This window comes from Eleginops maclovinus, chromosome 18 (genome assembly GCF_036324505.1).
Source record: "Eleginops maclovinus isolate JMC-PN-2008 ecotype Puerto Natales chromosome 18, JC_Emac_rtc_rv5, whole genome shotgun sequence".
NCBI lineage: Eukaryota > Metazoa > Chordata > Actinopteri > Perciformes > Eleginopidae > Eleginops > Eleginops maclovinus.
Window position 1 is genome coordinate 7,366,201 of NC_086366.1, and position 15,179 is coordinate 7,381,379.

The 15,179-nt window shown below is 38.7% G+C and overlaps 2 protein-coding genes across 2 annotated transcripts; both read right to left on the reverse strand.

Moving 5' to 3' along the window:
• Positions 1 to 1,463: 1,463 nt before the first annotated feature.
• ilvbl (ilvB (bacterial acetolactate synthase)-like) lies at positions 1,464 to 7,890 on the reverse strand. Its single transcript, XM_063907761.1, has 14 exons — positions 7,467 to 7,890; positions 6,576 to 6,777; positions 6,125 to 6,252; positions 5,786 to 6,036; positions 5,309 to 5,408; positions 5,049 to 5,146; positions 4,803 to 4,939; positions 4,409 to 4,543; positions 4,006 to 4,120; positions 3,632 to 3,801; positions 3,343 to 3,413; positions 3,179 to 3,250; positions 2,764 to 2,869; positions 1,464 to 2,670 (listed from the first exon to the last, which is right to left on the reverse strand). The coding sequence occupies exons 1-14, from the start codon at positions 7,572 to 7,574 to the stop codon at positions 2,492 to 2,494; spliced, it is 1,872 nt and encodes a 623-aa protein (XP_063763831.1). The 5' UTR covers positions 7,575 to 7,890; the 3' UTR covers positions 1,464 to 2,491.
• Positions 7,891 to 8,349: 459 nt separating this feature from the next.
• glb1l2 (galactosidase beta 1 like 2) lies at positions 8,350 to 14,389 on the reverse strand. The gene is made up of 19 exons (XM_063906747.1): positions 14,214 to 14,389; positions 13,836 to 14,020; positions 13,601 to 13,669; positions 13,408 to 13,503; positions 13,215 to 13,323; positions 13,033 to 13,125; positions 12,868 to 12,949; positions 12,622 to 12,686; positions 12,346 to 12,430; positions 11,825 to 11,962; positions 11,636 to 11,716; positions 11,385 to 11,491; positions 10,779 to 10,925; positions 10,598 to 10,669; positions 10,142 to 10,220; positions 9,724 to 9,811; positions 9,506 to 9,620; positions 8,734 to 8,850; positions 8,350 to 8,644 (listed from the first exon to the last, which is right to left on the reverse strand). Exons 2-19 carry the CDS (start codon positions 13,997 to 13,999, stop codon positions 8,534 to 8,536), a joined length of 1,818 nt encoding a protein of 605 aa, XP_063762817.1. The 5' UTR covers positions 14,000 to 14,020; positions 14,214 to 14,389; the 3' UTR covers positions 8,350 to 8,533.
• Between the last annotated feature and the right edge of the window lie 790 nt (positions 14,390 to 15,179).

Consider the following 15,179-nt stretch of genomic DNA (forward strand, 5'->3'; position numbering starts at 1 on the left):
TGCTTGTAAACGTGATGCACTTGATATAGCCTATAATGCATTGCTTTATGTTATTTATATCCACGTGTCCATGTACATGTTATCATTTTAAAAATCATTGTTAAATTACAACATATATAAATTACAGCTTTGTGTTTTACTACAAAACACGTATTTACAAAGTCAAAGCTACAAATGGCAGATTGACAAGGAGCACTTGAACGCACCAAAAGCCAGACAACAACCTACAGTACATCATACTGTGCAAACTGTTTACAAAATAAACCTACTTTCCTACTCTATCAACTTGTTCTGCAGATAACAACCCTTGGATGCAGTGAGATGTAAGTTTGCACTTTGTAATTCACATATGCTACATCCAGAAATCTGCAGAATCAAGTGTGTAACGTCTGTCTTTGTGCTGGCCCTCATTTTTGGACAATTGATGTAAGAAAAAGTCAGAACATTCAGCAAGGTCTAGTACATGCTCCTTGTTACCTCTGTATTTGAAAAAGGGGACTCTCATAACAATAATAAAATATAGATTTTTATGGAATTACTCAAAACACTTTGAGGTTAAACTAGCACATTTTACTATACCCAGCAGCAGCCCTTTTGGTGACCTGTTTTCTTCTAATACATTTTTGTCTACCTTTCTCAACATTTATGCTAAACAAGAACACGTCAGTGTGGATTACCTCATGGAAACTGCTACAAGCCTGCCATCTCCTGTTGAAAAACTGCATTTTAAGAAGTGTAAATATTCATAACCCCTCGAAAAAAATACATACACTGGGTTGTTGGTTTTTTCAAATGTATAAACCAAAAAAAATCCATTCAAATATGCTTATACTTAGCAGATGTTTGTATTAAGTCTATAAATAATGTAAATGTGTACTAATAGTCCATTAGTACATATATTTGTGGGCACAGTACAGGTGCAGATTGCCTGAGTTCACTTATATCCTTTGCTTTGTAGAAATTCGCAAAATATAGAGCATGTAGAGTATTAGAGATGCTATTAAGCAGAATTACTTTACTATCCATCTTTATAGCTCTTACCAGATTTGCAGATACATTTTCAAGGTGTTAACAAACATAAACAGTGCTGTAGTGTGTATTTTGCATAGGATCCGAGCGATGTGAAAGTATTAGTTCCTGAAATTTGAACAGATGTGAGTTAGCAGAGTTATGAGGCAAAACTATTTTAGATTAAATGGCAAAGTTCAACAAAAGCAGCTGTCAATTTCCCCAAATGCATAGTTAGTGTAACATAAAGTTAAACTCCATTTCCCCAGGCAAGCAACACTAAACAATGAACATTTAGGTGGCTGTAAAGAAGTCAGTATAAAGATTAGATTTAGGGGAAAAGGTTACTTTTTAGTCTCTGTCAGATGTGATATATCAAAAAGAAGTATTCAATAACTACATTGTAATCTGTAAAAGTGCCAGTGTGCTCAGAAAATTGAAAGCCCACTCGTATCCTTCTTTCTTTTTCAATTTATTTGAGGATCAACCGAAATTAACATTGTACGATCGAAAACATTTGACATACGTCCCTCAAAATACCAAATAAAACAGTTATATATTGGAGTGAGATGATCCACACACGTTCACCTGGTGAGTAAATACGTTATAATTATAGTGCAATACATATTGTATATAGGCATATTAAAATGACAGCCCACATCAATGCATACTAGTTAGTATTAAATATCATTCAAATACATAACTGATTCAGCAAACACATTTTCATTCTACATATATCAATGTATTCCAAGACACAATCAAACATTAAAAGGCATATTATTTGTCAATCATCAACATTCAAAAATATTTTTACATTTTTTATCCCAAATCAGAAACCAATCAAGAATATTACAGCTGTAAAGTCTCCTCATAAAAAGGCTCCGTGTTCATTTGATAACAGGAGAAAAGGCAAAGTGGTCGCATCTGATAACATAAACCAAAACTCTCTCACACAAAAAGTCACCGGTTTATTTGCAGGAAAGTAATGATAGGCTGTTTTAAAGGTGAGAAATCTAACCCAGAGCCCCCGAAGAGGTAAAATCCCTTAACGTAAGAAATCCTTACTTTTTGTTTCCCTTTTTAAAATGCAGCAATCTTCCGTAGTTGCTCAACATTAACCTGAAAGTTATACAGCTTAATATGTAGTTTCTAGGCTGGCACATCTGGAGCTGTGGTATTTCAGTTATTAGTTAATAACAAAGCTGCAAGAAACCAACAGAGTTATGATTCTGGTGTTTGCAGAGGTCTTACTAGATTTTCACCTGATCTGATGATGGAAGTAAGTGATAGATGTTGAACTGTTTTAGGTGATCAGCGAACTGTAAGTAATTTCCTCATACCAAAGTGAAATATGGCTTTAAGGGCACAAAGGATTAGCATAGGTCTGGTATCCAGCTGCATCTTCATCCTCTCTTGGAGCCTGATATTAGAGTCTATGTAGAGCCAAAGGTAAAGGCAGACGTTTCCAGAAATCACAGCGGCTCTATACCGAGATAGAGCCCTCTCTAAAGTTGGTCTTCCCTATGAGAACATTGAGGAGTGTAGCCCTGCCCTCCCGGGTCTCCTTCTGAGCCTGTCTGATGATGTCGCTGAGCCTGTCCTCATCCTCACGCCCTACAAGGTAGCCCTTGCCGCCGTAGCCATCCGCGACTGTATGATAATCTGCGAAACGGGAGCCGAAAATATCAGTTAAAATCTGCCCAGCTGTCATTCATACATTTAATTGATTCAGTTTTGAGATAAAAAATCATGTACCTGTAAATGCAAGACCACATGCCACGTTGCTGCCGAGTATGGGAACCTGTTCTCTTGATATCTGACTCCAACATGCATCGTTTCCCACCACAGCTAGAACTGGTGTCTGGAAAAAGTGTGCAGATTTTTTTACAAATTTGTACCTGCTGACTACTAGATTGACCTTTACTCCACTCCATTTCAGCTGTTAAGGCAGAACTACTAACAGCTTCATTATTTATTTATAAATAAATCTATACATTTTGTTTTCCCTATGCAATTGCAAATTCTTACTTCTCATGTTTTTATAAATATTTAAAATATATTTAACTTTTGTTTTATTCAATTCTAAAAATGGAACGTCTCTTATAGTATTTCACTTTTGTGACAGATACGAGAGTTGCTTATAAATGTATAATGTTGATATTGTAATTACCTTGTGTCTAGTGAATGTGTCAAACTCTGCAACACTGTATCCCAAGGAGCCGTCGCCATACACTATCCACACCTGAAGAGCACACAAATTTGCATTTTATTCACAAAGTGTAAAAATGGCTTATTAGATACAAAGAACTAGAAATGACTGATTTAATATTTTACCTCAGACTCAGGTCGGCACAGTTTTGCCCCCAGAGCAAATCCTCCTCCAACACCGAGGGTCCCAAAGGCTCCTGCAGAGACAAGGAACAGTACATTTTAACCTCTTTGTGTTTGATAAAAAAGCAACGTCATCAAACAACTGGAGTCAATTAGGTGACTTGAAATGATTCGTTCTTGTTCTATACTCCTAAATTTAAAGCCCTCTACATTTACATTTTAAACAACCAAACATCGGTTGTTTGAATCACAGCAGTTTTTCTTAGTTGTTAATTTGCCAAAGAGATCTAACCTGGATCCAGCCATCGCATAGGTCCCCTCGGTCTCATTATGTAAGCAGCACTTCCAACAAAATCCCCCCCATCGGCAACAATGATACTGTCCTCTGACATCAGCTCATCCACACAGTGGAGGACTTTCAAAGGATTTAAGTGGTGGTCGGTCTTCTCGTCAGCTTTAACCCTGAAATGAAAGTACTCTAGTTTATGTGGAGACATGATTTTGTAGCTACAGTTGCTTTAACATTAGAATTATTCATGAGATTTTCTTTGATTTCTTGTTGTTAAACATCCAATCAGGACATGTATATAATAATAGAAAAGAGTTTTTTAAGAGATGTTTTACCATTACATGACGACGCACTCACAGATCATCACCTCTGCTTACCTGTTTTTCTCCTCTTTGGTTATGTCTCCTGCTTTGAGGCTCTGAGGCCATTCCTCTGGACAGCGATGGCCCTTTAGGCCTTTAGTGAGCCTCATTAGCAGAGTACCAGCATCACCTAAAATAGAGCAGAATTTAAATGTAACACTCTAACAGTTTAACTGATATATCTGCCATCTGGCCCAAAACTGCAGTATAAATTAATAGCGAAAGGTATGTGTTTAAAGTCACACAGTGCTGGAATACTAATGTCAGACTGGGGTTAGTGTTAGTAACACAGTTATCACAAATGATCATCAGTGCCGAAAACACCTATTTTCAATGGCATCCTCTATAAGTCACCAGCAATCAGATGATACATTCTTTTATAATGATCATGCATCATGGCAGCAGCTTGTAAACCTACCCTGAATTGCTACAGTCGGTTTCCAGAACATATCTGAGTTTTTCAGCAGCTGCGATTTATCTCTGTTGACAGCGATGATCTTGCTGCGCCGGTTAAGAACTCTGCCGTAGCTCAGTCGGAAGTCACACACAGTGCCTGGAAACAAAACTTTTTATTCCTCCAATATTTCTTACAGGAATTCCGGGTATGCTGTGGCTTTACTGACTGGCCACACAGGTCGCATACAAACATAGAGCAACTTCCAGAGTTGGTTTAAGTTTATTTTAGCTGTCATTCTGTTAAACCACAATTAATAAAACAAATCGGTTCCCCCTGTTATTTTACATTATTAAGTTAACCTCTGTTATTGCTTTGTCAACATAGAGTAATTAGATCGTAAGAGTGTGTGTCTGACCTAATAAGAGCACCAGGTCAGCGTCCTTCAGAGCGTCTCGCCTGTTCTGTCTGATGTGGATGGGACTGTCTCTACCCAGCATGCCACGGGACATGCCTCCAAGGAAGCAGGGGATGCCCAGGTCCTCCAAAGCTTTCCTATACAGCAGGAAAACATTATTTCCCAGATGAGCATTGCTCAGTGAATGTACAGAGAAAGTAAGACACTGGATTAAAAAAGTAGAGAAAGAGGGGGGGGGGGGTTCACCTGATGTCATCGGCTGGTGTTGGGGGCAGTGTTGCTTGGCTACCAAGCAGAATAACAGGTTTCTTGGCTCGACTCACCAACTCGATGCATTTTTGAACCTATATGTAACAAAACAAAAAACAACAATAGCAGAACGTTTTAACCGCTGAGTTAGCCATCGTTTTACTGTACACATTGAGAGAGAGGAACGATACTGACTGGTAGAGTACAGTGTAATTTTCTAAAACACGTTGTATCACTCCTTTACTGTTCAGTCTTACCTGATCGTCTGTGGCTTGTGGGATGTCAACAGGAAGTGGAGACACATCTCTTTTCTCCCAGGCTCCAGCAAAGAGGTTCAATAGGTGGTTATTGAGGTACCTAAGAAGAAATCAGACAATCATTGAAAATAATTCTAATAATAATAATAATAGCATTTTTGACAGTTGAGATCTACATGAATCATAGGGAGTGAGCAAAACAAAAAAAGATTGTAACAGAAATTGAGGTCCGACTAGCTACAATGAATGTAAGGAAGTTTAAAAATGTACGTGTTCCAGACTTTTGTCCCTCAAAAACACCCCAACAATGTAACAATTCACCCATACATTTGCTGACTTTAATAATGTATACAGAGAAGTTTAAAATGTAATTTCATGAAACTGTAATTCTTCTACTGTCTCTGTAAGTCAACTGTTTGTTTTTTACATTCATTAAATAGTACAGTAAAGTGTATACAAGACATTTTGATAACATACCATGTGACAATTTTGCCCATCAGGCCTTTGGGAGGGTTCTTAACACCAAACTCTTTGGACACAAGGTGGAAGGGATAGAGCGTGTCGATGGGGAACTCTATGAAAACAGGACCGGGAGTTCCTGACTGGGCGATGGCGAGGGCTTTCCTGACGGTGGGCACGATCTCCCTGATAGTCCTGATGGAGGCACAGAATTTACACAGCGGCTTGAAGAGAGACATCTGGTCGATATCTTGCAGCGCTCCTCTTCCCTGTCCAGCGGACACAACAGATGGAGAGGTTAGACACTAAGTAAGGACTTTTAAGAGGAAGGATAACACGATTAAAGGACCGTCATACCTGGAGTAGTGTACCAGCAGCTCCTCCCATGAGCAGCAAAGGAGATTCAGCCATCTGAGCATTCTTCACTGCTGTCACTGTGTTAGTGAGGCCTGGGCCTGCTGTCACTGCTGCAACACCGATAGTGCCTGTAGGAGAGATGATTAAGATTACAAGATGCCCATAAAAACACACACACTCATGACTGACTAGAGGAAATAACTACACACTGAGATAGCCATACCATGGCCCAAATACTGGCACAATGATATGTAATCCAGGCAAAATGTATGCTGTACGATAGAGACTTGTGTTTACAAAGTAAAGGGAAAGCCCTATTTACTTAGACACACCTTAACAAGGGCAACGCACACCCAAGTCCTGTATTCTGCACAACTGCCAGTAACATGATATGAGCTCAAATATCACTCAGGTTCCAAGATTTATCTAATTTCATAACCTAAATCTGCACCTGAAAGTCTCGCCACAGCATCAGCAGCGAAGACAGCAGTGGCTTCATGTCTGGTGTCCACAATGCGGATACCCAGCTTCTCGCAAGCCACCAGGATAGGGGAGATGTGTCCACCGACGAGGGTGAAAACGTACTTGACCCCGTGGGCACGCAGCACCTCTGCCACGCTCTCGCCTCCATGCCGTGGGCTCTTGATTTCAGCCTGAGGACAGATTCAGAAACAGGTTTATTGCCAACATATATACGAGGTAGCTTTGTGTACAATGTGCAAAATTCTGGGGGTTGTGCAGGACTGACAGTATTAAAATGAACAAGATATTGTTTGCATTGTGTTCATTAATGGTGTTTTAAAATAGAGATGATTAAGCTAGAGGACATAAAAGTAAGTTTAGAATAGTAAGATCATGTTCTTTCACTGATTCAGCAGAAGAAACTATTTTGTTAAGTAGGGGGAAAGCTCTCAGGGTGAGATGATAGCCCATCTAAAGGTCATCTGTCACACTATGTCAGTGTAACCCTATGGTCATTCATATTTCACAACTGCCACACGTGGCCTGCAGAGGTGACGTGCCTCTGGGCTTTGTGCAATCCCACTAACAACCTAGGTGTTGTGATAGCCTTTGTGCAAGAGAACCACAATGTCGGTCAAAGTTTACATTTGCTGTCACAGGTGAAAGGTAGAATGGCCTCTATTCATGAATAGAGGCCATTCTACCTTTCACCCGTGACAGCTTCCAGGTAAATTCAAAAGCCAGATAATACAGGTGTGATTGCTATGACTCTGTCTTTTTCTGTTTCTTTACATGCATTTTATCTGAAAGCTGCAATGCATGTACACAAACAGAAAAGCATAGGCTTCATAATAACCATGTTGATTTTTTGACAACCTACCTTGTGAAAGAGCTGGTACAGTAAGCCGAGTTTGTATGCTGCAAAAACAAGTCCACACACAACGATGCCCGCCGAGCACCCAAGAACGGTGGCAATGTTTGACTCCATGTCAGGATAAAGATGCAAACAAATATTTATATATATAAAAAAATAAACTTAGCTAAACATATCCAAATCAACTCGTAACTGGTCCAGTTCAGCAGCTGTGCTAGGCTAATGTACTGTGGAGCTGCTCTAACACACCACTATGCAACCATTTCGAAAGCCGTACATTTATCAGTACATTCAATGTGAATGAAGCTAATATTAAGTTACTAAAAATAGGTTGTTAAGGGCATTTAGTCGACTCTTCTGCTAGTTGGAATAACCGAGTGCTCGTCCTGCAACTGCTGTACCGACACAGGAACACTGACGGATATATTTACAAGGTAAGCTAGCCATAGCTTTATGAACTTCCGGGTTTTTCTTTCAGAATAAAACTATAGGAGCTGTAAACATTACAGCATATATGTGATTTATAGTTTATTTACACTATATATTCCAAATGCTTACCCATAATCAAATGGTATAAATGTGAACTTTCATCACTATTTGAATACTCAACATATTTAGTCAATATGTGCCGGGGCTGACCAGGATAACAGAAGTTTATCTTTTATTGTGAAATAAAATAGGTGTTCTTTTCCGGTTGCTATGCATTCTGGTGAAATTGTTTTCCATTGCGAGGTGTCTCTTGTGAGTAAGGGAGCGTCGCTCATGTGAAGGAGAGGTTTTGTGAGGACATGTAACGCTTTTAAGGGGTCAAAAAGGTCAAATAACATTTTCCTAGTCAATACAAAGCTAAAACCGAAGTCCAAAACAAGACAAAAGAGACCTTATTTAATTGTTGAATTTAAGGACACAGAGTCAATGAAACAGTTCACTAAATATATGAAGATAACACATGACCATCAGCTACTGGTGTACAATAGTAACTGAAAGCATTATGGTTAGTAAAGTAATAGCTTTTAATTATGACAATGATCAATAAACTGTCCCCTTATGTGTTGTTTTGCTGTACATTATGTTTACAGCAGTGTGCAGAAGGGGAGTTTGTAAACATCAATTGTCTTTCCATGATCAGAATTTTCAGCAAAAATGATTTTGTCATCTGCTTTTTGTTCTTCGAAAACAATAATCTGAAAGAGAATATGAAAATACAAAAAATGTTATAAGTCAACAATTACTACCCATAAAAATAAATAGAAAACGGGTTAATTTTATAAACCTGATTCTCTCCACTTCTGAGCCAAGGTCCAGGGAGATAAAGGAAATGCTGGGGTCCAATGAACCAATGGCGTCCAAGGTTTTGCCCATTGACAAACACAGCTCCTTTACCCCAACCCTGTGAATTGATCCACAGGTATGATATTCCACCTTTTAAATATTTTAGTGCGTAAACACACTGCTGCTGCTGTAACACAACAATGTCCCAATGTGCGGTCAATAAAGTACTCTATCCATCCATCCATCCATCCATCCATCCATCCATCCATCCATCCATCCATCCATCCATCCATCCATCCATCCATCCATCCATCCATCCATCCATCCATCCATCCACCCACCCATCCATCCATCCATCCATCCATCCATCCATCCATCCATCCATCCATGCATCCATCCATCCATCCATCCATCCATCCATCCATCCATCCATCCATCCTTCCATCCATCCATCCATCCATCTATCTATATAAAGAGAAAACAAATGTGTACTGTTTATTTTAGTAATAATATTTTAAAGTATTAAGTTAAGTTTAGTTTAAGTATTATTACAAAACAATTACCTACAGTAAAACACAGTTGTAGAGCAGTAACATTAAGGCATTAAATGATTCAGAATTGCTTCAAGATGTCGTTTATTATGAAACATGTTTTTTTAATATATATATATATATATTTGATCATTTTTAAATAAAAGAAGTATAATAGAAGAATAGATCAATATAAAATATTTCCTAGCTGTAAGGGTGCAGTTTAACATAAAGGTTACTTACAGGGAGTTTGATGAAGGTGTCTTTTGGAGGACCTTCCACATATAGTCTGGCCTGGAAAAACCCTGGGATGGAGGGTGACTTGACATCAGACTTCCACTGATCTGAACTCATCAGTCTGAAACAAGATAAGACATTCATATGATAAGCTCACTATAATCATAGTAAAAATCAATCTTGACATTGCGAGCCAAAATAGCATGAAATTAAAGCTAACCAACCTTTTTATGAAACATGGCTTCATGTCTAGACAGAAGATGATAAATCCTCTCAGAGGGGTGTGGTTCAACAGAATGTCTCCAACAATACCTGTAATTAGTACAATGTGAGATTTCATATTATGCCATAACATATAGAAACTGTCTGTAACTTTCCATGTGGCTGTTATTTGACTTATTCAAGTGAACTTTTCAGTTTCCAAGCAACACTCTCTGAACTATTCTTATTCTTCTAATTCTAATCTTTAGAAGGGTTTAATCTTGGATTAGAAATCAGTTCTAACATGAAAACTGAAGGTCTGTATTATTCATGAGAAATGCACAGTGAGTATTCCTGAACTCCTGATTTCATAACTGGTATAAAAGCAATAAGTCTATGTAAGGCCAGAGGACAAGAAGCTAATGTTTGAAGGCAAAATACCTTTGCGCTGTTCATCCAGAGCTTTCCCATAATTCACTCTGCCACAGTTCTCCACAAGTATGCTCAAGGTCATCTCTCCCTTCAATACAAACAACAAGTTTAATTTAAAAGAAAATGTATTCAGTTAGGCCAGTTATTAAGCCAAATTATCAGTTCATCGGGTCCACATGTAATCCATTTGACTTCTCAGAATCCCATTGTGTTGTAAATTCCTCTTAACCTTGTTTGAAACAAATGACATGCTCCATATTTGGAATCTGCTGGATCACTTCTCAAAAAATAGAAGATATAGTAAATAAAGCTATTGTTTACTACATTACAGAGGTAAGGCTTTTCTTTCTGGAAGAGTTCAAACAAATTGGACTTTGCCCTTTGGTAATTGGCTCTAGGTTCAAGTATAATTTTAAAACGTAGGGAAGGTGGTGTACAGATAAGAACTGCCTCTAGAAAAGTCACCTTTCCATCAGGGAGTGGCAGCTCATGAGTCTTGTAGTCCAAAGTACCAATACATTTTCTGTCCACAAAAACCTAGAAAGAAGGAAAATACAAATAGATCAATCTGTATAGTGATGTTGTATGCATTAAAGAAATATGTTTAGCATGTGTCCTTTGTGTGTTTGTTTCTGTTTATTCTTACGAGTGCTCTATCTCTGATTTTGTTCTTTGAGTTGAGGGTTCCTCCAGTGGTGATTGTGGTTTCATACAGTGTGTAACCATATGACTGACCATTGTTATTGTTGACAGGGAGATTCTCCATGTTCACCGGCCTCTCTGACCTGAAAGGCTGGATAATATTGTCCTTAAAGTATTAGATACATCATCTGGCAGAAGTCAACACTCATCAGATCTCTGGGGACAATGAAATGAAATCTGTGTCTGTAAATTCACAGGCAGTGCACGATACCACCACTGTTGGTTTTAGGCTGTTTAAGTATCACTAGATGAAAATGTACAAAGAAAATAAGGAGGCAGTTGTGTTTACAACTTGATGCATGTCCAAACCTGAGCTGCCAGCTGTGAGACATCTGTAAGAGCAGCATATTGTAACTTTTCTATACAAGTGAGGACAGCGCAGTAGGCACAGAGGCCGATAACATAGATGTTCTGTCTCTCTGAAGCTCACCACATCTTGCATTTTACTCTCATCCCTGCAATGCTCCTTTGTATACCAGACGGTAGGGATAAAACATTTTCCAGTTCTTTATAAAAAACACCTGACAGCTGCTGGCCTTCTGTAGCATACCTTGTCAGTGAAGTGCAGGCTGTCCCACAGTGACAGGTGCTGCTGGATGGTAACAGGGTCGTAGACTCTCCTCTCACAAGGAGAGGGCACTTCAGGAAGAGGCTTAGCTGGAACACAAGTTAGCAAAAAACATTTAATTAAGCAGATTGAGGCAAACTCAATTACTCTGCATAATGAAGTCATCAAATTAATTGTTGGTTTTCATAGTTTCTCATAAAATATGTAGCTCAATCAATGATGCGAGGTTTTACAGTGGTACTGGCTAAATAAAGTCCTCAAGAGTTGATATTTTGGCGTGCAATCTCCAGCCTCAGATAGCGGAGCGTCATAATCTGCAATAAAAAGGTACAATGCAAAAACAGTAAGAAGCAATGCATTACTTAAAGGGAATCATATTTATACATCTTTGGTCTCTGAACTCTTAGGTAATTCACACCAACCATAACTGGTGATCTGAGGTTTATAGGTGCCTAGGTCCATCGCTCCATTCATGAAGCCAAAGCTGGTTCCCCCATGAAACATGTACAGATTAATGGAGACACCTCTCTCAAGAATCTCTGACACAACAGCAAGCATATCTGCAATGCAAATATATAGTGCAAAAGACTTTAAACTAACAGTGAGCCAAAATTGCTCTTCTCCATTTGTTAAACTGTCCTTCAACAAAAACATTAACATTAACAGTGGCAACCTGAATGTCTGAAAATGTACATTGCCCTTGGTGAAGCGTGTGGAAGAAGAAGAAGAAGAAGAACCTCTTCAGCTACCACCTCACTCCATTTTTCTGGTCCAATTGGGACGTGAACCGGTGACCCTTTGGACCCCAGTCCAAGCCCTTACAGACTAAGTCACTGCCGCCGCGTAAGCGTGTGTAATAGAACAAATGGCCTGCAGAATGATGCTGAAATTGAGCATGTGCTAAGCATAAATGTTCAATGATGGTTGAAAAGTGTTTCCGTACCTTCAGCATGGAACACATGGTGATGTTCTCCCCAGATGTCAAACCAGCCGGACCAATACTCCATCACCATTAGAGGTTTCTGAGGCTACGCGAAACAGAACACATGTCTGCATTAAAAACGCCTTACCGTCTACTGTGATGTATGAGTCTACCAAGGCTTTAATGAGACTCTAAATCGGACATTTTCCTCTAACACAAAACCCTCATCCTCTTTTTTTGTTGCATCTAATCAATGATGAGTACAAAAGCCCCATTGAAAAGCTTGCAATCACTGACCTGCATTTGAGCCAGGTGCTGAATAGCTCCGAATGATAATCTCTGAAGGTTTATTGTTTTTAGAACTGAAAGGAACCAGATTTAGATCAAATCAAGAGCAAAGTCAAACAATGACAAAAGACATTATGAGCGGTAGTTTGTCATAATGATGTTGTATTATTATAAATATAATATTGAATCATAATAAATCTAAAAGAATACACTTTATGCATTTCTCCCCCTTTTGAGGGGCAGTTATTAATTCACCTCCCTCCATCCCTCCATAACTCAGGCCCTCCCAGTTGTCTGATGTCAACAGGAGCTCCTTGATTCCTCTGGTCTGGAGACACTGCGGAAAATTATATGGAATTCATTCAGTATAATGTAATGTAAAAACTTTCAGTCAAAAATAAGCATTGCAATACAACTCACGTTCCGTACAAATGGCATGTAACTCTCATCTTTGGCATATGATCCATACTCGTTCTCAACTTGAACTGCAATGATTGGGCCTCCCTCTTTAAACTGTACAAAAAACAATAAATGCTTGTCTCACTGAAAGCTACAGTAGTTATTTTAGGAAATATTTGGACAAAATTTTGAGTTTGACTTACCATGAGAGGCTTGATTACAGCGACAAGCTTGTCAAAGTAGAGGTTAACAGCATTTACAAAGCCAGGATAAGTGGTCCTCAACTGAATGTCTTTATCTTGTAACAACCAGCTGAAAGAAACAAACAAACAAAACATTTCTTGGCACACTTCTAATAAAAGGCAATACTTAAAAGCAATGGGCAGATGGTGCTACCTAGGCAACCCGCCCAAATCCCATTCAGCGCAGATGTAAGGTCCAGGACGCAGGATCACCCACAGACCCGTCTCTGCAGCTAGATTGATAAAAGCCCTACAAAAAAAAGGTTGGACACCTTCTGTTAATTTTAACATAACAATTCTACATGTTTTTTCTACAAAGAGGGAGATACTTAACATAGAAGCCTTACTTGATGTCCAACTGATCCTGAAAGTTAAATGTTCCTCTCTCAGGCTCGTGCAGATTCCATGGCACGTATCTGAAAAGCAAGCAAGGAAACAAGGATTTTGAGCTTATATTTCTGGCTCATGTAAGTTGTTTATATACAAAAACATTTAGTTTAATGATGTGATGATGTGTTGGACATTCTCTATTAATTGTGACAAGTTATTATGAGGCATAGTGGAGTTACAAAAGGACTCTACGTTGTCAGAGTATTGAGGCCACAGGCTTTCATCCTCAGCAGCCGGTCTTCCCAGTGGGCTCTGGGGACACGGAAGTAATGGATGGAGCCCCCCAGGATGCAGAAGGGCTCTCCCTCAAGAGTGAACTGAGAGGAGTCAGCCCTCAGACCCTCCACACGGCTCATTCTTCCCACCTCAGGGTGTTTCTGTTGGGTGAAAAAACACCAATTGGAAATATAATAAAAAAAGGCCCATCTTCTGAGGTAATTTGTGTTACTGTAATTAAACAGTATTCTACTTCAAAGGAAGTAAATGTGATTTATCTACATATATGACCGGCACAACACAGCACAACACAAACAAAATCTTTATACGAGCACAAAACAATTAAAAACTTACCAACACATGTAAATCCCAGATGCTGAATAACAGAAAATCCCAATTACATCAAAACATTGCGGTAGAAGCTGAGCTTGCTGGGAGCAATTGAAGGGAGGATGGTGCTGGGAGGCCTGAAACACTCTGGATAAGGGAAACTATTGTTGTTTCCGAACAAAAAATATAATAGTGCTTTGTCTCTCGAGAGAGCACAAAGAAGGAAGGCATTGCATTGTTCACAGAAATGTTAGCCTCATGATATACTTTACATAAAAAATGTCCTGATGCATTGGTGGTTGTAAATGTTACCAGAGTCTAAGAAAAGATTTTCTGTGTGCAACTGTGATCACAACTTTGTGTGTTGTAGCATAAGTGTGTGGTTGTGGTGTTTGTGTCATGCTATCCTTTTTTATCTGCCCTACTTAGGAAATTAAACAGATATGCTTTTTTTTAAATTGCTGTGTACAGCTGAATAGAGATTTGTGGCTTGGTTTGTGCTTTTTGCTTCAGTTGTTTCACTGTCACGGTTATGTCCTTAACACAATATTAAACATTGTACATCAGGGATTTTTAGATTTATAAGCAAAAGAAGACAAATAGGGATGGGAGCTGAGGGATGTATAAAGAAGAGGATTGGACTGATTAAAAAGATGAAAACAGGAAATACAAGACTATATTTAACTTTGCCCTCACATGAAAGCCTTTGGGGACAGAATGAGACTGTGAGGTAGATTGTACACTTTGTTTTCACCCAATCAAATAGACAGTTATTAACAAAAAAGAGCTGAAGGCTAATATTAAAAGTATGTAACCCTTTCAAGTCGGACTTACATAGTCTTAAATTAATATGAATGATTTAAGGAACACATGTTTGATTATTTTTTTGAAGCAAACATTTTATAAAACATGTTTTTAAGAAGAGAAAAAAAAGGTTAAATCATTGTCCATTTATAATTTGTATTTTCTGCGTTTATTTTTCGGTTGCAT